At 61.0% G+C, this 23,732-nt stretch overlaps 1 protein-coding gene across 1 annotated transcript in view; it reads left to right on the top strand.

Moving 5' to 3' along the window:
* Nucleotides 1-23,732, top strand: part of CLCN4 (chloride channel, voltage-sensitive 4) — a 30,260-nt gene that overhangs the window by 1,980 nt on the left and 4,548 nt on the right. Inside the window, exons 3-9 of the mRNA XM_004689840.2 lie at nt 3,850-4,037; nt 7,218-7,340; nt 12,143-12,349; nt 12,873-12,953; nt 13,406-13,951; nt 16,106-16,292; nt 18,339-18,737. Of these exons, the coding sequence (XP_004689897.1) occupies nt 3,850-4,037; nt 7,218-7,340; nt 12,143-12,349; nt 12,873-12,953; nt 13,406-13,951; nt 16,106-16,292; nt 18,339-18,737 (1,731 nt within the window). The remainder of the gene's footprint in view (nt 1-3,849; nt 4,038-7,217; nt 7,341-12,142; nt 12,350-12,872; nt 12,954-13,405; nt 13,952-16,105; nt 16,293-18,338; nt 18,738-23,732) is intronic.

The raw sequence follows: 23,732 nt of genomic DNA on the forward strand, positions 1-23,732 counted from the left end.
ACGTGGCCGGCCCGCGCCAGCCCGGCGCCGGCTCTTCGGGAAGACCCCGAGTGCGGAGTGTTTCTCCTTCCCCCGCGAGGAGTCCATTACTCGCAGTGCCCAAGCAAACACACGAGCCTACTTTGGCAAACTCTAGCCCGGGGAGGCGAGGCCCAGGCCCCCGGGGAGGCGAGGCCCGGGCGCCCAGTGTGCGCTCCTGAGCGCCGGCCACGCCGCGGGAGGGCTGCCGGCCATGCTGCGTCTTATCGAGCACACACATTTCACGTCCTGTAGTACTGGGTAGCGTGAAGGCAGGAAAGGGTGGGAAGGTTTGGGTCTCCAATGTAAAACAGCACGAGGTCGGCCCCACGGGCCGCGCGTGCTCGGACGCTTGGCCCCACGTGACCCAGCAGGACGGGGAGGGCCTTTGTCCCTACTTTGGGCGGGTCTTCAGGGCTCCGTGCTTTTGTTTTTATAATCCCAACCCCGCGCCTGTGAGCAGTCGATGCTTCCGGAGCGAACGGATGAATACCTGGACGGGAAACGACCCTCTTAATACCGAGCACCCAGCTCTCCTTGGAAATTCTTCCTGAGCCGTGCCTCCGTCAGGAGGCTGTGGAGCTTAACGTCTAAGACAGAAAAAGCGAGCACACTAGGAGATCCCTTGACAGAGCCCCAGCCGCCGATAATAGTAGAGGCGACCGGGGAACGCCCGGCGGGCCGAGAACCGTGACTGCTGGAGAACGAGGCGGCACAGGTGGCAACGCGCCCTGGCGAGCGAGGGGCTCCCTCTGCCAGGCACGAGCCCCCAGCTGAGGGAGCGGGTTCTCCGACGTCTTGGCCACCAGCCGCCTCCACTGCTTCTGTGAAGACGTTTGGGGGGCGGACTGGGAGTTAGCTGTGGGTTTTGAGGTCTTCGTTGAGAAGGGGTTTGTAAAGCCGCACACCAGATCATTATTCCTGCCTCCTAGGAAAGAGGAAGCGACGGGAAATGAGACCTGGGTAGGCATTCTGGCGTCTTCCAGGGCCAGCAGTGCTCGTGGATTGCGGGCCTGGCCTGAGGGCCGTGCGGTGGCCGTGCTCCCAGCCCTGCTAGTGGACGGTGGCTTCACAGCCCTGTCAGGAAGACTCTCCCGGGGGTCAGGAAAAGTACTGCTGCCTGGGCTTCAGGTCAGCAACAGGTCAAGCGCTGGGTCGGCGCCCCAGCACTGAGCAGCGCCCCTGCTGTGGCTCTGCAGGGGGCCGGGCGGAGGCCAGGGGAGAAGGCGCACACAGTGCTTGGCGCTGAGCAGCGTGCTCTCGCGTCGCTAGGTGACTGGTGCGCGCGAGGCAGTGATGGCGGATCCCGGCCTCTGCCCCGCGCCCTTCCCGCACGGAGTGGGGCTCTGGTCCCTGCGGCTGGAGCGGGGAGCGTCTCCTGACCGCCAGGGGGGAAGACAGGGTGGATGGTACTGAAGATGAGGGAAACCCCGCAGACTGCCCCATTTGCTTTCCTGTTCCCAGCTAGTTGAAGGTGGCGAGGACCCAGGGTCCCACTGCCTGGCCTGTCACCCTGTCCGTGCCCTTGGCCTTCCTGGGAACTCCCGGGAGGAAGAGGCCCCACGTTGTCGCCGCTACAGAGCGTTTCTCAGGAGCTACCACTGGGTGTCGCTGTTGCTCCACCAAAGGCGGCCGCAACCCGCCCTTCAGAGGCAGGCAGGCAGGCAGGCTGGCAGGCAGGCAGGCAGGCAGGCAGGCAGGCAGGCGGCGGGAAATGAGTGTGAGACACCGGGATTAGGGGTGAAGATGGCTGGGACTCCTTGGGTTCTGCCCCTGGATGTCTGGAGCACTGCTTCTACGCCTTGTGAGTTGCACCCTGACCCCCGTTTTTGCAAACTGCATCGCTCCCTGTCCGAGCCTTACCCCTCGCCCGCTGTGACAGCGCCCCTGAGACACGCCGCACCCCCATGCACCTTTCCCAGGTCCAGCGTACAGCTCGGGGGGTTTTAACGTACTCAGAGTTGTGCACCCAGCCTTTCCTCAGTTTTAGAGCGTTTACATTTGCCCCAAAGATCTTGGCTGTCAAGCCCCCACCTCCTCCCAGCCCCGGGCACCCACGAATCTGTCTCCTGTCTCCAGATCTGCCGAGCCTGGGTATCTCGTGCCCACGGCATCGCAGAGTACATGGTTACAACATGGGAGCCTTTGTGATCAGCTGCTTTCTGCAGAGCAGCGTTTTCCAGGCGGACCCAGGCTGCGGGGCGGACCGGTGCCCACCCTTGCAGGGCACGGATGGGAGGTCGGTGTTCTGTCCCGCTCAGCAGGCGGTGGGCGCGTGTCTGTCACCCTGGCCGGCTGCTGTGACTCGGGCTGCTGTGGGCCAGCCTGCATGATGGCGGTTGCGTTTCTCTGGGGCGTTAGCCACGCGAGCAGCCGCCGCTCTGCTCCTAGCTAACTTTCCGAGGTGCGCCACACTGCTTCCACTCGGCTGTGCGTCGCAGTGCGTGCTGTTTTCTTTAGTACTTAGCACCTTCTGCAGCACTTATTGTGTCTGGAGTCTTTCTCCACCTGAGGCGTGACTTCCTGAAGGCGGGCCCCAGTCCGTTTTGTGCACTGCTGGCGCAGGTTGGCACACGCAAAGTAGCTGCTCAGTAAACAGGACATGTGGCTGGCTGCGAGCATTCTGGTTTCCCGGCCTGCAGGGCGCTCATTCACGCAGCGTGCGTGCGTATTTCCCACTGGGCACCCACGAATGCAGCCAGCTGTGGCAGGGCAGATGCTTCGCACCCGCTCCGTGGCAGCAGGCCTGCACTTCTAGCCTGACGCCCAGCGGCGTGCAGACCAGACAGCAGAACACTCGTGGGGAGCTGGTCTCGGTGCCGTGGTGCGCTAGGTATGGTGATTGGGCATGCCTGGCAAGGATGCCACTGCAGACACAGGAGATCAGGGAAGGCTTCCTGGAGGGGGTGATGAAGATGCTGGTGTCTGGAAGGCAGTAGGCACGTGCTGGTTTGGGGGAGGACAGCACTGTCTGAGGTGGTGCAGAGGCGAAAGCCTGACGAGGAGCCTGCTCTCAGATACAAGGAGCCAGATGTTTGAGGAAGGAACCATTTCTCCCCCAAACTGTGGGTGACTTCTGATGGAATGGGGGGCAGGGACAGGGGCTCCCCGATGCAGGTAAGTGGGATGGCTTTGGTGCTGGTGCAGGCGAGGAACTGAGATTGGAATAAAGAGCCGGCGAAACTTTGAAACATTAAGTAACTTGAAGTATACCCCCTGCCTACTTAAAAGACTACAGAAGGCTGCTCCCGACAGGCCTCACGTGGCCCTCCGGGCCGCACAGCCCACGCCACTTGATCGTTCCGCCGCGCCAGCCTTCGGTTACTTGCTTACATGGCTCCATAATCCCTTATCTGTCATTTAAGAAACCCAGGAAGTTCGAACAGGGGACTGTTCGCCACCTTGGTCGCCGTCTGGCAGAGCGTTACTTAAGCGGCGAGGCTGTTGTAGCCGCTGTGTCTCCCCTCTGGCTGAATTGTCACGTTTCTCTGAGAAACTCCGGGTGGGCCCGGCACCCCGCGCGGAAGCCGCCGAGGACCGACGCCATTTCTGGCGTGCCCGTCTGACCTCTGCAGCCCCGAAGGCTGCCTTGGCTGTGGTGAGGGCGGACCCTGGTGTCTGTCCTGCCCGGCGTCAGCCACCGACGATGGCAGGCCGTTGGCCTCTGCCTCGCCGCCTGTCAGGGCTCAGGGGCCCGCAGGAGTCCCGCAGCTCCCGGTGCGTGACCGCGGGGCGGTGCTTTCCTCGTCCCCCACGCGGGGCCTCGCCCGCTGCCCCGCGCCCGTGCCGGCGCTGCCCGGTGGGCTCTGAGGGCTGGTCTGCTTCTTCCAGGCACCCTGGCTGGGGTCATCGATCTCGCCGTGGACTGGATGACCGACCTGAAGGAAGGGGTCTGCCTGTCCGCCTTCTGGTACAGCCACGAGCAGTGCTGCTGGACCTCCAACGAGACCACTTTTGAGGACAGGGACAAGTGTCCTCTGTGGCAGAAATGGTCGGAGCTGCTGGTGAATCAGTCGGAGGTGGGTGTCTGCTGGGGCCTGGCCGGGCCTGCCACCTCAGGGGTGCGGGGGCTCCCCGCCACCCAGCCTTCGGCGCCGCTCCCTGAGCAGACTCGCGGCGCTTGGCGCTACGAGCTCTGGCCAGACGTCAGCCGCACAGCCCTGCCCCACCGATGGGCATGCGCAGCCTCCTGAGCGGTCTCGCTCGGCGGCGCGACGTCCCAGCAGTCTACACCGTGGGGCTCGGGTGCCCGAGGCCGGGCCAGCGAGGTTCAGCCCCATCAGCCGCGGGCCCAGCCACATGGCCTAGCCGCGCAGTTCTCAGCGTGCTCCCGTCATGAAGCCACACACGACTGTTGTTAAAAGCCTGGTGCGTGGCCCTATTTTTTCTGGCCTAGACTGATCTGCTGATCCTGCTGAAGAAATAGGGTTGATTTTTAGACCTTCTAGTTAGTTGAGGAGAAAAGATACTATTTTTCTTTCTTAACAAAATTTATTTATTGACGTATACAAGAACTGGGGTACAGGCCAGCGGTGCAGGGGGTAAGAGGATTCCCCAGAGTCAGAGTAGGGAGCAGGACAGGCAGAGTGACAGAATACACAACTGAGGGTAGCAGTGGGCAAGACCGGAGAGGTCTGCTGCACCCTGTGGGTCACCGCCCTGGCCTGGGGTCGAACTCGTGCTGCGGTGGCTGTGGACAGCTTCATAGTGCTGCAGTTTAACCCCTTGCGCCACCAGGGAGGGCCCTATCTTTTGTTTTTTTTTAAGTAACAGCTTTTGTGAGATAGCGGTTGCATTCGACTTGTGCTCCTTGTACGACACGATGCAGTGACTTCTAGAACATTCACAGAGTTGTGAGGCCATCCCTCCCTGCAATCTAATTATAGAACATTCTCATCATCTCGAATCAAACCTTGTCTCCATTAGCAGTCCCCCATGCCGGCCAGCCCTAGGCAACACTGGTCGCTTTCTGTCTCCATGGGCTGGCCTGCGTCCGCTCGGCTCACGTGAATGGAATGGTACCAGACGTGGGCTTCGTGTTTGACTTCTTTCACTCAGCGCATTGTTTTTCAGGTTGGCTGATGTTGTAGCATAAGTAAGTACTTTGTTCCTTTTCCGGATTCAGTAGTATTCCACCACGTGGGTCGACCACAACTCAGTGAGCCAGTCACCAGTTGGTGAACATGGTGGCTCCTGGCCGTTTGCGTGCAGGTGTTTGCGTGGACGCATGTTTTCGTGTCTCGTGGTTAGAGCTTTAGGAGTGGAGTTTCTGGATCATAAGGGAACGCCATGTTTAACCTTTTGAGGAACCGCCAGGCTGTTTTCCAAAGGGTGGCGCTGCTTTGTCTCTACCAGCGGTGCGCCAGAGCCAGATTTGGCCACGTCCTCGCCGATAGCCGTCATCACCCGCTTTTGACGACCCCTCGCAGGTGTGAAGTGTCGCTGTGTTTGAAGTTACTATCCAGTGCCTCTTAGGAGCACACGTCGGAGGGTGTTTCAGACGGGGGTGCCCGGCCCAGGGTGGGAGAGAGCTGCCTTGGTAGCTTCCAACTGCATGCGGTCTGCATAAAATCACAGTTCAGGAAAGGGCTTGATTTTTTTTCTTTTAAGATTTATTTATTTGTGCACACAGAACTGGGGTACAGGCCAGAGGTGCAGGGGCGGTGAGAGGCTTCACCAGAGATAGAGTGGGGAGCAGAACAGGCAGATCGACGAAGCACACTGCTGAGGGGAGCAGCGGGCAGGTCAGGAGAGGTCTGCCGCGCCCTGTGGTCACCTCCCGGGCCGGGGATCATGCAGAATCGGCCTAAGCTTCTCAGTGCTGTGCTTTAACCCGCTGTGCCACCAGGGAGGGCCCAAGGGCTTAATTTTTTACCAAACTTAGTGGTCGCCACATGACCATGGGTCACCAACAGAGCAGAAACTTGGAGGCTGGGTTGCCGAGATTCATACTAGGCATAATGTGAGGACTATTCAACCCAGAATATTCTGGAAAGAGAGCTGGAAGCTATTTTATACATGTCCCCACTCTTCCCGACTGACTCACCCAGTGAAAGACATTTGGAACGCATGTACCGTTCCGCCAACTCTTCCTCGGTAGAATTGAAAATTAATTCCTTCAAGTCTCAGAGACAGACAGAGATCTTGAAATCGCGCCCGTTCTCAGAGCGCTCCATTACCTCCAGAAACCAGTGCTCCTCTTGGGTGGGTGGGACCAGGCCCGCAGATTGGCTGGCCGCCATGTTTGTTTCTTGCCAAATGTTTTTTTGGGGGATAGCTGTCCATCTTTTCAACTGTTTCTGAGATTTATACTTTGGTTCAAAGAATTACTGTTAGCGAGAGTGAGAAGCTATTTTTAGTCTCGAAACAGCACATCTCCACGTGGGTGAAATACATCCTTCGCTCTGGTTTCTCAGCACAGCCAGTGCATGTACGCGCTGCGAAGGCCAGTGCCTTTAGCGTTTGGGATGTGTCTGCATGTCAGGGCCTCACGCGCCTGTGTGCAGGGGCTGCCTTGCAGGTGACCTCACTCTCCTTCCCCTCGCTTGAGCAGACCAGACGGTGGCACGCATTGGGCCTGGAGAGATGGCAGGCCTGGTCCCAGCCGCAGGCCCCGGGGCGCCCGGTTCGGAAAGCACCTCCCTACGTCAGACACTGGGGAAGCGGCGGGCGGCGCCACGCTGAAGGGAGTGAGTGCGCTTGCCCCTCTGGGAGTCCCTGTGGCGTGTCAGCTGGCCTCGGGCTCCCTGGAGACTGGGTGACTCATTTCCTGGCCTGTGTCCTGAGCGCTTGCCTTTCTGCCTGAGCCCAGGTGATGTCCAGGCTGCCCTCCCGGGGTCTGGACTTGAGTAGCAGCACTGAGAACTCAGTCCCAGTCCCCACCTCGTTCCTGCAGCTTGCGGCTACCTCGCAGACTAGCAGCGACAGGCCCCGGGGTCCTATTCCCGTGACCATTGCGCCTCTCAGCTCCACCGCCTGGCCATTACAGCCGAGTCGCCTTCCGCTCTCCGTGCCGCGTGTCACTGCTAGCTGGTCTGTGCGGACGGTGTCGCCAGCAGCGGTGGCCGCAGCTGATAAGCCGACAGCAGCCCGTTTGCCGGCTCGGGACTGAAGAGATGCTTCTGGGCTCCCGGGGGCGGCGGGGGCCCGGGGCTCAGGTCTGCGATGGCTCACCTTGTCCTTTCTGCTCTGTTACGTAGGGTGCCAGCGCCTACATTCTCAATTACCTGATGTACATCCTGTGGGCCTTGCTGTTCGCCTTTCTGGCTGTCTCCCTGGTGCGCGTGTTCGCGCCCTACGCCTGCGGCTCAGGTATTCCCGAGGTGAGTGGGGCCGGCAACATGAAGGGCGAACAGGTAGCACGTGGGTGCCAAGCACAGCTCCAGGCAGTGACACCTGTTCACTCATTTCGCCTCACGAGCCTCCTGTGAGATGGGGCAGGGCCTCTGTGTGACTGTGGAGGAAACGGAAGCGGCAGTTGGGCCGCTCGCCCGAGGTCACGGAGCTGGAAGCCGGGGTTGGCGCCAGGCCGGGGCTTCGGCATTATGTTCCGTTGCTTCTCAAAGGGCTCAACTCGTGTCTTTGCAAATTAGGCATAACTAATTTTTTTTTTTAAATATTCGCTTACCTCTGCATACAAGAACCGGGGTACAAGCCAGAGGTGGGGGGGTGAGAGGACCCCCAGAGACAGAGTGGGGAGCAGAACAGGCAGATCCACTGAAATACACTGCTGAGGGGAGCAGCGGGGAGACAGGAGAGGGCTGCTGCACCCTGGGGTCCCACCCTGGCCAGGGATCGCACTCATGCTGCAGGGGCTGCCGACAGCCCCAGAGCGCTGTGCCTCAACCCATTGCCAGGCAGGGGTGCCTGGGCATAGCTGTTAAAGCCGGTGGGCTCAGGCCTGGTGACCCACGACCCACAAGTGGGGCACTTTCGTCACTCGGAAGGGCATCGATGGGATGTGAAAGAGCCGTGGGGGTGTGCTGCTCAGGTTGACTGGTGGCTGGCCCTGAGGGAGTAAACACCCTCTGCTCGTCTGCCGGCTGGTCACGGCAGTCTTTAAACAACGCAACGGTGTGCCCAGTGCCCGCGTGGCGAACGCGTCCCTGCGCCTGCAGGGTTCGAGTATTTGTCAGCAGTGCCGTGTAACTGAGGCGCGCGTGTGAGGGCAGTGGGTCAGGCGCCGCCTGAGGCTGAACTTCAGACCTCGGGGACCTGCGGGGTGGAATAACTGCAAGGGAGCGAATTCCCGAAAAGCGCCAGCTGCGAACATCGTAGCAGAAAACAGCCTGGAAAGCGCGTGCGGCTGGTGGCCGGCGTCTCGGAGTCGCGCCCCAGCCGTGTGCGGAGCGGGTGGGCGCGCCCAGTCTGACTGGTGACCAGTGAGGGCAGCCGCGCACTGGTCCCTGGCCACGCGCGCGCTCCTTGATGGCTTCTGCCAGCTCAGACCCTGGTCCAGGCAGCCCGTGGAAAGCGCTGGAACAGTTTTGAAGAAATGAAAAGAAAACCTCAACGTTGTCATGCTCTAGGAAAGACAGAAAGCCCTTAACACGTCACGCCGACTTTTCGGTGGTCTGTAGCGACGCAGTGGTGCAGGGGCCCAGCCGACCGCACCTGCACCCACGCGTCCCGGCGCTGCGGCTTGCAGGGAGAAGCCAGCACCGCGGGTGTGCTTTGCCGGGGGCGCCGACAGACATGCCAGCTACCTCTGGCAGCAGCGGCCTGGTCTTGCACCGCTAAAGGTCGGACACTAGACACGCCCCCGCACGCGCTCCAGCCGCTGCGCGCTCTGTGCCTCCCTCGGCGCGGCTCGTGGGGCTCCTTGTCTGTGCTCACCCCGCCTTTCTCCCAGAGGAGGTTGTGCATGAACACACGCAAAATTTGCCTTAGGCTCAGTTCTCCCCAACGCGTGAACCCCGGCGGTGCAAATGGGTGTTTTCCCCACAAGCCTGCGGCAGAACATGTTGTCCGAGCCGAACCTCCGGACCAGCAAAAGGATCGTGGCTGCTGCCTCAGATGACGACCCCAGCTGCCAGCGGCAGGCGCCTCTCACGTCAGCTTCTTCAAGGCGGGCAGCGCTGGCCAGTGGGGAATTGGCGGGCAGAGTGTAGCAGCCGAAAAGGTGCGAGGGGCAGCCCCAGGCCCCGCCCAGGGCCCGGCACGCGTGGCTCGGCTGGCGCCCTTCGGGAGATGAACTCGAAAACGAGCCCTGTCAGCGGGCGGCGGCGTGGGCTTGGGCTCCGCCTCAGTGGGCATCTTTATTTGGAGACAGGGGGTCTCAAAAGGACCAAGCCACTGACTTATTTCTTTATTTACCCAGTTATTATTTATTCAGTTTCCTATGTGAGCACAGTGCACGTTGATTGATGTGAAGGAAATGGCAAAAACCCAGTGGTATCAAGTGAAAAATCCCCTGGCAGAAGACCCGTGAGTAAGGTCCTGTTCATGTACGGCCCATAAGCAGCCAAATTGAAGCAGCCTCCTGCTGCCTGGAAACTTCTGTCCTGAAGCTACAGGCGCGGCACGGGAACGAAAGGGCGAGCAAGCGCCGGCTTCCCGAGGCGCTCAGCTTTCCGCTTTTACACTCAGTGCTTGTTTGACTGATCTTGTTGCCATAGAGAAGCACGTAACGGAGTCCTTCTACTCAGAAGGCTCACGACCGTCTTGTGAAGTCACCGGGAACCCGGTGGAGGTTTGGCAATGAACGTTGGCTCGTTGTGGCTGAGTAGCGGCCAGGTTGAGTTACCGCGCACAGCGCGCGACTCCTAACTTGAGGGTGCACAGCCGAGCGCGCTCTCCGAGGAAGTAGCGTCAGAAGGAGGAGGAGAGTCCCTCCTCTCAGTCACAGCCCCAGTGAATGCACACACCGACTTCACGCAGCTTGAGGTTGGGGCCAGCCCTTCGTGTCAGCGGGCGCTGCGTCACCCACGCACTGCCGGCCCTGCGCAGCGCCCGCCACAGCCGCCACGCGCGGGGACTGCAGACAGCAGCTGGACCTTCCCAGGACTGCCCTTGCTCCCTAGCATTCGCTTCTGGGACATGTGGACGACTCGCCATGGAAGCCAGGGAAACGTTTCTCAAATGTGGGGAAGCAGCTCTCTGTGGACTAAGCGCTTCCGCGGCCACGCTGCAGCGCACCGACCATTTCCTGGACTTGGGAGCTGAGAGCGGCCCGAGCAGGGGTGTCCCTCTTCCGTGGCGTTTGCTGCACGCTGTGCCAGGAAGTCGTGTCCCCGAGGACGTGCTGATGTTTCCGCGATCAGAAGCCGCACGCCCTGGCATGTACTGGGTTGTCGGACAAGGCATCACGTGCGCTTTCTGTTCTCAGTGCGAGATGCGTTGCGACTTCGCCGACCACCCAGCATTTCTTTACCAGGGCGCGCCACTCACTACACCGGACTCGCTGCCGTGCAGCTCGTTACAGCCCCGCTTCATTCCGAGTTGATTCATTCGAATGAAAGTGAGCAATTGGATTTTGGCATCTGCTGGGAATGAATTTGCTTTCTTTAGCCCCTAATTTGATCATGACAATTTCATAAAATCATTGTGGACAATTACAAAATACTTATTACATTGTTCATTCACCACATGTCACGACTGGCAGAGGCTCAGGTAATTTAGGTGCTTGTAATTTTCTCGCCGCTATTACACTCTTAAACTGGACCCCAGGGTCCCCGTCCACATTAACTAACTGACAAAAAATTACGGATGATTTTATTCGAGGCGACACAACAGGGCAGGGTTGTGGCAGGCGCAATAAAACATCCCCTAATAAAGGGCTCTGAGCTCCCAGAGCACGGACTGAGTAGATGAACTACCGCTAGGCAAAGAGCAGTGTAAGCAGCGCTCGCTGTCCCCCGCCCGTTAAAGGCTGGCGCGCAGCCGCATCTGCCCTCAGCTAGGAGACCTCTCTGCTGTTACCCACGCCAGCTCGTCGCGGACCCCGCCGCAAACCAGCCGCCTCTGCGCTCCCGAGCCCTGAATGAAGGCACATTTCTGTCAGTAATTCCTGAGCTAAAGAGGACGCAGTCACAGGCGTGAAATCGGGTTAGCGTATTGCACACCCTCCTGCGTCGCCGAAGGCGACGTGATGCCGGGGAGCGCTTCAGGACGCACTCCTGAGTGCTGAGAAACTCGGGGTACCAGACACCTGTGCAGTCTTCTCAGGAAGGGAGCTGTCCTGAGACTGGGCTGCATTCAGAGTTGCCTGGGAGGGTCTAGCCCCCGCTCCTGGGAGACCTAGCGCGAGCGCGCCCTCAGGAGCCACCAGCTGCCCAGGCGACGCGGTGAGCGCCTGGCGGAGGCCCGCAACAGCTGTTTGGGAGTCTGATTTCCTGCCCTAGTGACACCCACGAGGAGACAGTTTGCGGTCATGTAAGAATCTCCACACCGACAAGAGAGAAGTGTCCTATCATCTGTGGTAAACAGGAGCTGGGGGAGCGCCCGCCCCTCACTGCCCGCACCGGCTGCCCTGCTCGCGCTGGGTGAACATTCACTCCATTTCAGCCGATGGTGGGGAGAGGCTGAAGACACACAGAAAAGATGGGCCAGCTGTTGGCGATGCCCTGTCTGCAAAGGCGCCGTTTGGGCGGAAGAGGAATTCAGCAGGGTGCGGAATCACCCAGGTCGGCACCCCCTTGAGTTCTGAAAGCGCTGGGAGACTCCTGGGTGCCTGTCTGAAGAAAGCCGCTTCCTCACACTTGCGGAAGGAGGCCCATCTGCGGGCGGAGCCAGACCGCTCGGCGGGAGCCAGAGTCCTTTGCAGGGCAGGAGGGCAGGCGCCGACAGACGAGAAGGGGGGGCCGTGGACCCAGACTCCGTCTGCGCCCCAGAGGCGCACAGTGGAGTGCTGAGTATCATTTCCCGACATCAGCGTGGCCTTAAGGGTATTTCAGGCTGACAGGAGAGTACAGAGAATTGGCCAGTAAGCGCCCACCTGCGCTTCTGCGTTACGCTGCGGCCAGCAACCTTGGTGCGGGGCGGAGGGGGACGAAAACGAAACTCACCTCTCTTCCTTTCGCTCAGGGGCCGAACGTGAACGACGCTTCCCAGGAACCGCAGCGCTGGTCGTGACCACGGCCTCGAGGCGGCTCAGCCTCGCCCATTCTCTCGTCCTCTGTTTCAGATCAAGACCATTTTGAGTGGCTTCATCATCAGGGGCTACTTGGGGAAGTGGACCCTGCTGATCAAGACCGTGACCCTGGTGCTGGTGGTGTCGTCGGGCCTGAGCCTTGGGAAGGAAGGGCCCCTGGTGCACGTGGCTTGTTGCTGTGGCAACTTCTTCAGCAGCCTTTTCTCCAAGTACAGCAAGAACGAGGGCAAGAGGCGTGAGGTGAGCGGCCCTGCTCCCGCCTGCAGCCCGGCTCTCGTGAGCGGGGAGGCAGGCTGCGACGCTCGGGGCTAGACGAGGGCTCACAGCTGGGTCTGCAGCAAGGGGTGGCCTCGGGCATGTCCACCAGGGTCAGGGCAGGGGGCACTTGAAGGGGCCGCACAGGAGAGTGCTCCACGCTTGGGCCATTGTCCCAGCACTTTGGCATCGGTTCTTGAGAATCCACTGGTCTTAGGCTGGGCTGACGAGCGTCTGCAGAGCGCTGAGTGACAGGCCAGGCCGGTCTCAGTGACCGACGAGGAGAACGCGGAGGCGCCGTGCTTCTGTAGGGGCTGTGAGGAGCGGGAAGGGCGTTGTTCAGGTCGGCCGTGCTCAGCGGCCACCAGAGCCCAAAGTGGTTGTGAGAGACGAGCTCGAGTGGCTTTGCCCCCACTCGGTCCCGTCGTGCCTCTGGGAGCGCCTCCGGGCTCACCGCGAGACCAGTTTCTGCGGAAGGCCCTGACCGACTCGCACTGTTTCCTCGCAGGTGCTCTCCGCGGCGGCGGCTGCCGGCGTGTCCGTCGCCTTCGGCGCGCCCATCGGAGGGGTGCTTTTCAGTCTGGAGGAGGTGAGGCGGGCCGAGCGCCTGCGTGGCTTTGGGGGCTGGGCAGTTTGTGGCTGGTGCGTGTGGCCGTGGCCTCCACCTCAGCCCTCCAAGGGGGACAACTTTGCCATTCAGTACCTGCTTTCGAGGATTGTTTGAAAAGCTGCCCACACAGTTTTGGGGTAAGACTGTCGGGGGACCCTTTGTGCTGCCAGCAGCATTTGGAGGAAATAGTTCGTTTTTTACAGCAAACGCTGCAGTCTGCCTTCCGCGCGCGCCACCTGCCTTTAGACCTAGTCAACCCTTAGAGGTTGGCGAGGGTGGCGCCGCGGGTGGCGTCAAACGGATGGGCGAGGCGCCTGCCCGTGGCTGTGGCCTGACTGTCGGTGTCGCGTCACTTGACTCCACCAGCCAGCGCCCTGGGGTGCCGAGCCGCTTTCCTCTCTGACGTCTCGGATTCTGCTTGTCTGCCCCAGGTCAGCTACTACTTTCCCTTGAAGACCCTGTGGCGCTCCTTCTTCGCAGCCCTGGTGGCGGCCTTCACGCTGCGATCCATCAACCCATTTGGGAACAGCCGCCTCGTTCTCTTCTACGTGGAGTACCACACGCCCTGGTACATGGCCGAGCTCTTCCCCTTCATCCTGCTCGGGGTCTTTGGGGGCCTGTGGGGAACCCTCTTCATCCGCTGCAACATCGCCTGGTGCCGGAGGCGCAAAACCACCAGGCTGGGCAAGTACCCGGTGCTGGAGGTCATCGCGGTGACCGCCATCACCGCCATCGTCGCCTACCCCAACCCCTACACGCGCCGCAGCACGAGCGAGCTCATCTCGGAGCTGTTCAACGACTGTGGGGCCCTCGAGTCCTCCCAGCTCTGCGACTACATCAACGACCCCAACATGACGCGGCCCGTGGACGACATCCCCGACCGGCCGGCCGGGGTCGGGGTCTACACCGCCATGTGGCAGCTCGCCCTGGCGCTCGTCTTCAAGATCGTCATCACCATCTTCACCTTCGGCATGAAGGTGAGTGCGGGGTGGGGTGCCCTCGCCCTTCTGGGGGAGCAGCGCACGCGCCAGCGCAGGCTCGTGCTGCGATCCGTGGTTCCGGGTGCGGGCACTTGGCGTCTTTTCGCCAGGCGGAAGCCGTGCCGGGCAGGACGTGCCTCTGCAGTGCAGGCGTTTCAGGGCCAGAATTGTAGCGGGTGACCGCTGCTGCTTTTACAGCTGTCGTGCCGGGAGCGCGGCCTCACACCCCCGCGTGCATTCACGCTCCACTCGCCCCCGTTACGGCTCTAGCGTCATCTCACCATGCCGTGACCCCCGCCCGCCCCTGCCTCTGCTGCCCCCCACTGTTCACCCCGCCGGGGGGTGTTGGTGCTCTGCCAGGGCGTGTCTGGCGATGTATCTCGACTGCACGTGAACCAAAGCAGCGGCCCTTCACGCGCTGGCTCACTCAGCATCGCCCCCCAAGCCCGTGTTTGCTGGTAGCTGGTAGCTGGGGATACCCACGCACAGCACGCCTTTGGCCCGTCCGTCCCATGGGCACGTAGGCCGACTCCTTGTCTCGCCCCGTGGATGTGCTGCTAGGAACACGGGGTGCAGCCGTGAGTGCACGTTAGCATCTCCCTGCTCTTTGGATAAACACCGTGGGGGGGCTGGAGCCCACAGTGGTTCCGCTCTAGTTTTTAAAGGAACTTCCGACTGTTCTCCGTGGCAGCCGCCCAGCTGGCATCCTCGCCGACCGTGAACGAGGGCCCCTTTCCACGTCGCGCTCGCAGACACGCGTTGTCCCGGGCCGGCTGACGTGTCTTGGGGGCGGGGGGCGCTCACTGCCGCAGTCGGGCCTTTGGCTGAGCAGGGATGGCGCGTTAGAAACAGAGTCGAGTCGATCCCGCTTTACACGCGAGGAGGCTCCGCCTCAGAGGACGTGCTCACGCAGACGCGTACAGCCTCGGGATTTCCTCAGAGCACATGGGCTTGTGCAAGCAGCAGCTGGGGACCTGCCCCCCTCCCCCAGAATGTGGCGCAGCCCCCAGAGCCCCTGTGGCATCTAGTGCTGTTGCTTTCTGTGTGGTACAGCGATTTGTTTCTTTTTAAGACTCTTACCCAAAACTGTACTTGAGCGTGCCGCGGCCAGACAGAACCCCGAATTCTCAGGACAAGGGCGGGCGCCCTTGATGACGCAGCCCTGGTCTCTGATGCATCATCTCCTGGATAAGGGGTTATTTTCATGTCTGAAGAGGAGGCCGGCAGCATGTTTTGGTGCTGTTGGGAGAAGCCTGCCTGGACTTTACAGAGATGAAATAAATGAGGGGCGAAGGGCAGCTCGGAAGGAAGTTTCCTCAGCAGTGTCCCAGCTTCTAGAAACCAAGATCCCAACTCGACCTTGGTTGAAGGCAGGCTCCCTGCGCCCCAGGTGGACGCCAGTCTGAAGGGGCCTGCGCACAGCTCCCCCCAGCTTCGGCGGCCACACGTGCGCGCCGAACGTGGGGAGCCAGGAGTGACCGTGGCACATGCGTCATCACCCGAGAGTGTATTTTCACACAGCGACATGGACGGCGCCCCAGCCGCTGCTGACCTCTTGGTTCACATGAGCTATTTCTTTGCTGCCTGTAACCTGTCTCGAAAGTATTCGGAGTCCGCTTCGGGAAACGCCCTTTGTGAGGGAGAGGGAGCGCCCCCACCGCGCTCTCTGACAGGTGCTTGGCCACTGGACCTTAACGAGGGCAGGAAGCCGGGAAAGGCTTTCTGCAAGGTCGGGGCAGCCGCGCCAAGGCCCCCCTCATCTCGCCTGGGAAAGCCCCAGGCCCTTCTTTTCCACGTTCTCACTGCGGCTTGGCATTTAATTTTGCAAGCCAACCGGATGGCGTGGCAAGGGGGGGGGCGAGCGCCCCCAGTGGCAGGTGCTCGCTTTGGGTCGCCGTTGCTTGGGGTTGAGTTCCTCGGGCGCAGAGGGCCGGCCCAGCCTGCGCTTTGGGACAGGAAGTGAAAGTGTGCCCTCGCGTGTCCCCAGGCGGCGGCAGACACGGCTGCCTAAGCAGGTGAAATCGCTGGTCCCGTCTCTTCCCAGCTGACCTCTTGCTTCGCGCCCGTCCTTGGCGGACTGTGGCGTGTGCTTGGGGTGGTGAAGCCGGATGGCCCGTTCCTCAGGCCGCTTTGCCCCTGTGCTCCCTGCAGATCCCGTCGGGCCTCTTCATCCCCAGCATGGCCGTGGGCGCGATGGCGGGCAGGATGGTGGGCATCGGCGTGGAGCAGCTGGCCTACCACCACCACGACTGGATCATCTTCAGGAACTGGTGCAGGCCTGGGGCCGACTGTGTCACCCCAGGGCTCTATGCAATGGTGGGAGCTGCGGCCTGCCTAGGTACGCGGGCGGGGTACAGCCGCGGGGGGTGGGGGGCGGCCCCCGAGGAAGGGCGAGCCGGAGGGCCCCTGGGCTCCAGCTTCGAGGGCCGGCAGGAAGGAAGGCCAGGCGGGGGCATCTCCTCGGGCTGGGCCATGCGTGCTGCTGCAGCAGGCAAACCCCTGACTCTCAGTGGCTTCGCACTTAGGCCTTGGTCGTGATTGGCGCCTGGACCCCATCCCTGGATTCCACGTGTGCACATTTGCCCACCAGCTAGAATTTGGAACCCCCGAATCAGGGCTTGCGGGGCTTTCACGGCCATCTTGGATGCACACAGGGTGGCAGGAAGCAGCCTTTCTACACGCATGCTCCCGTTGGGGCTGAAGAGCGAAACCCTGTTTCAGCTCTCACGCCGCATACAGGTGTTCTCCTGGCCCGCTCGGCGCTGGGTGCTTCGCCTGCCTGTGCCTTTTGTTAGTGGTTCTGCCGTTCAGAGCGGCCCTGCGGTTCCTAAGTGCCCCAGGCTTTGAAGCGCTGACAGAGAAAGCCGCGTGTCACACGAGCTTTGTTCAGGCTTATGTGAACCAGGGAGGTGGCGGGGGCGTTCAGTGTCAGTGAGTCAATGGTATATGTGACTAGGGTGTCTGTGAGCAGAGATACGTATGACATAAGGTGTTAGCGTGCCTGTTTATTAACTGGTCGACAAGTCTCCTGGCAGACGCCTCACCTTATGTTGTCCCCCAGGGCAGTGACTCAGGAACTGCTAGTGCAGTGTGGCCACTTCATAGAGCACCACGCCTGCAGTGATGCAATAATGAGAATGACCTGTGTGTGTGGCGTGGTGTGATGTGAATTAGCAGAGGACTCTGCTCCACTCAGTCACTCAGGGGCCAGGCTGATGGAGTCTGCACCATCTTGCAGCTGTACTTTCTAGAGTAGCGGTTTTCTGTCTTTCTTTTTTTTCTTTAAAGATTTATTTATTGGGCCCTCCCTGGTGGTGCAGCGGGTTAAAGCACTGCACTGAGAAACTAAAGCCACTTCCGCATGAGTTCGATCCCCGCCTGCCCCGGAGGTGACCACATGGCGTGGTGGACCTCTCCTGGCCCGCCCGCTGCTCCCCTCAGCAGTGGACTTCGTTGATCTGCCTGTTCTGCTTCCCACTCTGTCTCTGGTGAATCCTCTCACCCTCCGCATCTCTGGCCTGTACCCCAGTTCAGTATGCATCAATAAATAAATCTTTAAAAAAATATTAATAAAAAAAAGATTTATTTATTGATGCATACAGAACTGGGGTACAGGCCAGAGGTGCAAGGGGGGAGAGAGGCTTCACCAGAGACAGAGTGGGGAGCAGAGCTGGCAGACTGATAAGGTACACTGCTGAGGGGAGCAGCGGGCGGGTCAGGAGAGGTCTGCCGTGTCGTGTGGGTCACTCCCTGGCCGGGGATCGAACTCATGCTGCAGTGGCTGGGGCTAGCTTCACAGTGCTGCGCTTTAACCCGTTGCGCCACCAGGGAGGCCCTAGAATAGCACTTTTCAATCAGGGGCAATTCTTCCCCTCAGGGACATTTGACAACGGCGGGAGGCAGTTTGGGTTGTCAACCTTGGGCGCTGCTGGCATCTAGTGCTCTACATCCTATGGTGCACCCGGTGGTCGCTGTCAGCCACCGTCGGGCCCCACGCTGGTTTATGCTCATTGGGAGGCTGGGGGTGGGACGGATTTGCCCCTTGAATAGCAAGGGACACCAGGGGGGACACGAGGGGGCTCCTCTCCTGTCCCCACTGCTACGAGTCTCTAGTTTCCCGACTTCTGGGCTTCTGGGAGACAGCCACGCTGGCTGAGTCAGAAGCTGCAGCCCACGGAGGAGCCACTCACCAAGAAAGCAAGAGCGTGTGCCCCACTTTGGGACCCTCGGCTCCCTGGCGCAGGCGGCCTTAGAATGTGGCACGTGTGGGCGTGCCCCCGCCTCAGGCATGATGGCCGTTTCTGCCCAGCTTGTCACCGCCCGAGTCTACACTCTCTTGAGGGCCCAGAGCTGACTGCGAATTTCCTTCCTCTCTCGGCGGCAGGTGGCGTGACCAGGATGACGGTGTCCTTGGTGGTCATCATGTTTGAGCTGACCGGCGGTCTGGAGTACATTGTGCCGCTGATGGCGGCGGCCGTCACCAGCAAGTGGGTGGCCGATGCCTTTGGCAAAGAGGGCATCTACGAGGCCCACATCCACCTGAACGGATACCCGTTCCTGGACGTGAAGGACGAGTTCACCCACCGCACGCTGGCCACCGACGTCATGCGGCCCCGGCGGGGGGAGCCGCCGCTGTCTGTGCTCACCCAGGACAGCATGACGGTGGAGGACGTGGAGACGCTCATCAAGGAGACCGACTACAACGGCTTCCCCGTGGTGGTCTCCAGAGACTCCGAGCGCCTCATCGGATTTGCCCAGAGGCGGGAGCTGATCCTTGCAATAAGTGAGTGAAGACGTGAGTGGGTGGGCCTTTGCTCCCCCGGACTGCCAGAGCTTCGAGAGAACTGGGGAGTCAGAGGGCTTCAGCTGGGGGTTTCCACACTTTAAGGTGTAGTCACAGGGCCCGGGATCTGGTGTGAACGCAGATTCCGATTCAGTCAGAGGTGGCGGGCCGATGTGCCGGCTCGCCATTGTGGCTGATGTGCCTGGTCCCCGGGGACACGGGAGGGACAGTGTCCCGGGAGAGCCTGCCGGGCCGCCACCCGCGCCCAGTCCCGCCGGGGGGCTGCCCACGCTGACGGGGAGGTGCTGGGTGAGGCTGAGGAGAGGAGCCTCGCCGGCCCGGCCAAACTACCCTCAAGACAGACGTCGGCAGGCTGGCCGGCTGCCTGTGAGCTCTCGTTTATTGGCATAGTTTATTTTATATTTGTTTTAAAGTTTTCACCCCAGCGCCGTCTCTTCCGTCCCCTTGACCCAGCCTCTGCCCCCCCTCAGCCTCAGGAACCCCCCGCAGTTTGTTGCTGTCTGCAGCTCTGAGGAGCTGGCACGCTGCGGAGGCGGCTGCTGCACGGGTGTCCAGTGTTGGTCGCCCCGACATGCGTCACTGCCCATCAGCCTCTGGTCGCCGTTGTTTGCCCGCACAGGCAGCCTGTCGTCTTCTGGCTCACAGCGGCGCCTAACGTGAGGAGGCCACGCGTCCTGAGACAGCGCTCCGCGGCCACGGAGCCTGTGTGCACGCCTTGGGCGTCACAGCGTGTTTGCGGTCCTCAGACGCGTGCCCAGGAGCGGCGTGGCAGCTCCCACGCCATTTCCGACTTTAGTTCTGTAAGGTGAGGCCAGGTGGCTTTGCGCACTGGCTCACCAGGTGACAGTCCCACCCTCGATGTGCCCTCTTGCCCCGCTTTTCCCCTGCAGCTCTTGTTGGGGGCTTGTTCAAGCGGGCCATCCTTGTGGGTGTGAGGTGGCGTCTCACTACGTGCACGTGAGGAGCTCGCTCTGCTTTCTGCCTGCCGAGGGCGCGTGGCGTTGGCACGGCCTGGCACGCGGTGGGACGGGCCTCCCCCGGCGGTGCTTCACGCACCTGCCCTCCGGCTCCAGCTCTCGGGCTCTGCCTTTGAATCGCCAAGATCTTGTCCTGATGTTACACAGCTTTTACATTATCTTACGCGTCCTCATCGAAGGCTCCAGACAGTCAAGCTGCCCGTCTGCGCTGGCGGTGCTGCTCCAGCATATTCGCCTCCCCCAAAGCAACACTTGATGCGTCCTGCAGACACGATCGCGCCTTTGCCCTAAGGGTGTTCAGGGACGTTTCTTCATCATGGGTGCTGCCGCCTAACATAATTACTGCCCTATACACAATGAGGCTTTTTAAAAGCTGTAGACGTGGGGCCGGGTTTGTTTAAAAATAATGTAATCAGTGGCCTTTACAAATTTATTCAGTCATTAAAGTCTTTTAAGCAAGGCTGAAATTTAAAAACGAAGTAATAAATGCCACACAGCCAGCCCGCTGCCTGCTGTGCAGCGCCAGGCGCACCCGCCAAGACAGCCTCGAGATCTTGCTGAAAGCCATTACTGTAATCAGGTGGGAAGCGTAATTGTCATCAAGTGGCTAGAGGCGGATTTAAGCTCGCCAGCCTGTGCCCTCCTGGAAGCTCTGTTTGGAATGCCTGAAGAGGCGGCCTGCGGTGTAAATAACACCTATATGCTTTCAGTCAGCCCTGCAGTCGCGTCGAAGCTGTTATTTACGTGCTGTGTGGAAAGCAAGGAGTGTTTCCCACCGAGCAATCAGGGAAGCTGTTTCCACACTCGCTGCACTGTACGCCCTGCGTGAACTTAGAGAGGTGGCATTTGCACTTGGCTAGTGGCTGCCCCTTGCCGGCCACTGTCGGCTGCTGGCAGCAGTAATAGGTGCAGGGCGCTGTGGGGAGGGGAGAGTGCTGGGGAGGCGAGGAAGGACTTTGCATACATGCCTGTCTGAATTGTGACCGCTCTCAGGAAGCTGAGAGTGGCGTTTCCTGTCCGCCTCTGGGAGGCCGATCCGCAGTCACCATCCTCGCTCGAGAGCAATCAGCTGGCACCACCTGGGCAGTGTGGCCATCTCGCCGGCACACGTCGGGGCCGCGCGCCCGTGTGTCCGAAGTCAGTGGGACTTCACCTTGGTGCTGCTGGCGCGGACGCGGCTGTCTCCGTGGGAAGCCGCCGAGATGATTCAAAGGACGGAGAGTTAGTGAGGGCAGGAGCTCGGGGCGCTCACTGCGTTCACCTGGCGCGCCTTCAGGAGCTTTTCCAGCCCCGGCAGGTGCTTTACTTGAGAGAATCTCAGTCCGGGGCCGACAGGCAGCCAGGGTCAGACCTGTTGCAGCAGCCGTCGGCGGCGGCGGGGCCGGGGCGCTGGGAGGGCTGTTCGTTGTCGGAACAGGCCACGGGGAAGAGGCGTCATCTGCTTCTCTCTGCCGAGGACGCTAGAGCGTACGTCTAGCAAGCTCTGCGCTTGTGAAATAATCTACTCTTTCTTCTAAGTCATCTTTACCTCTGTTGCTCGCAGCATCTGGGTGCGGACCACCACGGCTGCTTCCGGGCGTCCCTTTATGGCCTTCTCAGTGCCACGTCAGCTGCACGGCAGCATTTCTAGCGAATGGGATGGGGGCTACCACAGCACTCCTCGGGGCCCACTGCCCGGCGCAGGCGTGCCCGACCTTGCCGCTTGCAGCTTGGAGGGGCTGCCTCCCTGCAGGGTGGCGAGCAGCACGCCCGCCCTCTGCGGGACAGGGGCCAGTGGCTGCCCTCTTCCCCAGCCGCGACACCCGAACAGGTCCCCACATGCTGCCAGACGCTCCCTGAGGGCCTGGGAAGATTGCCCCAGTGGAGAACCTTTGGCTTTGAAGCCCTGGTAGAGTTGAGTGGGGAGGTGAGTAGTTCCAGTTCAAAACTTCTTGACCTAACCTGGTTTGCGAAATTCACTTTCTTAACCCTTTGCATCTGGCATTGCCCTCATCTTTCTGCGAGAAAGTGGAACCTGGAGTTGAGTCGCCGCGGTGTGGGCATCGCCCTGGTGTGGGCATCGCCCTGGTGTGGGCATCGCCGCGGTCGGCATCGCCGCGGTGGCCTCGCGAAATCCGCATCGTTTCTGGGTGCTTCAGACGCTGCTGCCGCTTGTGGTAGGTAGACTCCGCCGCAGGCCTCCGCGGCAGCCAGAGCATATGTGTTTAAGAATGGTTTGGCTGGTGACGTCTAAAGCATTCAGGGGGGGTCCCCACAGGCTGCTGGGGAGACCGCGGAGGGCCAGCGCCAGGCGGCCGCTCGGCCGCGGAGGCCCGTGCCGACCGCATTCCCTTCTCGTCTTTCACGCTGCTGGGCTGTCTCTCTTGGGGTTTGGTTTGCTTCGCAGACTCGCACGAACCCCTGGGCTCTGGGAACCTGCACCTCGGCGGGCGCCGGCTCATCCCGCACACAGGTGTTGGGGTGAGCGTCCTGTGCGCCCTCGGGCCGGAGGACAGAAAGCACTGCCGCCGCTCTCGTCCCTCTCCGACTGACGAAGCTTTTGGTGACTGCTGAGGATTTCTTGTCCGAACCGGCAGGAAGACAGGACGCGCACTCTTGCCGGCTCTTTCCGTTTGCCCGCGTCGGGCCTGTGCACAGCAGCCCCCTCCGCCCCCCGAGAGCGCGTAGCGTTAAGGTCAGTCTTCAGCCCGAGTTCTGGAGTGTGCGCTGCCCCTCGGCGGCGCGGGGATCCCGGCTCCTGGCCGCCTCTGCGCCGCCGTGGCGGGGGCTGTCTCCTCCGGGCGGGCGCGCGCCGACGCCGGCAGCGTCCTCGCGCCTTCATCCGCGTGTAGACGTGCTGGCTCTCGCGTGCACCTGGCGAGTGATCTGCTTTGTGTCGGCCGTGTGCTGGGCTTCGTGCCGGCGCCGGGCTTGCCCTGCTGAGCCAGGGGTCACGGACCAGCTGCTGGAGTCGCGGCTCTCACCCGCGGGAGGCGCCGAGAGAATGCAAGCTGGGGCTTTGTGTTACAAGGGAGCCCCAGTTCACTGAGTGGGCCCGGATTGTAGGGCTTTGACAAATCCGTGAGAAAGGTCCTCAGCTGGGGTTTGTGTCCTACCCAGGCCCCGCGTGCCACCTGGTTGTGGGCCAGGTGGGGCCCTGCTTTGGGGCTTTTACAGCGTGAGGGAGTGAGCAGGTGAGTTTGTGTTGGCTGCTGCCCCCGGGCCTTGGCGCTGCAGCGTGGAATCGTCTTGGGACGAGTGCGGTGCGCACCCGGAGCCCTCCATTTGGAGACCTGCTGCGAACACGTCGCCTGGCGGTGGTGGTCGAACCGTCCCACTTGAGCTAACTCGACTGACCTGACAGAGCGCGTGCAGGATTTGCCCAGGGCCCTCTGTTCCTCTGCAAATTCAGCCCGACCCGCAGACTGGACCCCAGACTGCCGGTTCCAGGAGCGTCCGGTCTCCACTGCGGTCTATGGCCCGGAGCAGAAAGTCAGAACTTTACTTTTCAAAGAACAGTATAGGTGGTAGTATAGCAGTCTTTGAGAAGGCGAGGACTGGGTTATGGAGACCGGGATCCATTTTCAGGCCAGCCGCTCTGTTCATTTCTCCTAACCTGTTCCCACGAACTAAAAGAAAGGTTACAGTTCCAACAGAAGGAAAATCGCCTTAGAAATCGCTTGAGACCGGTGGATTCCCTTCACGTGTGGCCCAGAATGGCCTGGGCTCTAGTGTAGCATAAAGCTGTGTGCTGCGGCTTTCTCCCGTGGCCTTGGCTGTAGCCAGAATAGGCTGCTTGTTCCCGTGACCGTGCTCTCTTCGGTAAGTCCATGAAACGGCCCATTTCTAGGAGAGGAGCGCGAAGGCGGCGGCGCCCGCGGTCTCTCTGCGCCGGTTTCTGGGGTCCCGAGGCTCGCCCTGGGGTCAGGCTGCATTTCTGGGCTGCGAACTTGCGATGCGCCTGTTGCCTCTGTCGGCATCCGGGACACCACGTGTGTAGCAAAGCAGCGCGTTAAGG

This window comes from Condylura cristata, unplaced genomic scaffold, assembly GCF_000260355.1.
Source record: "Condylura cristata isolate star-nosed mole 26May11 unplaced genomic scaffold, ConCri1.0 scaffold00027, whole genome shotgun sequence".
Classification (NCBI taxonomy): Eukaryota; Metazoa; Chordata; class Mammalia; order Eulipotyphla; family Talpidae; genus Condylura; species Condylura cristata.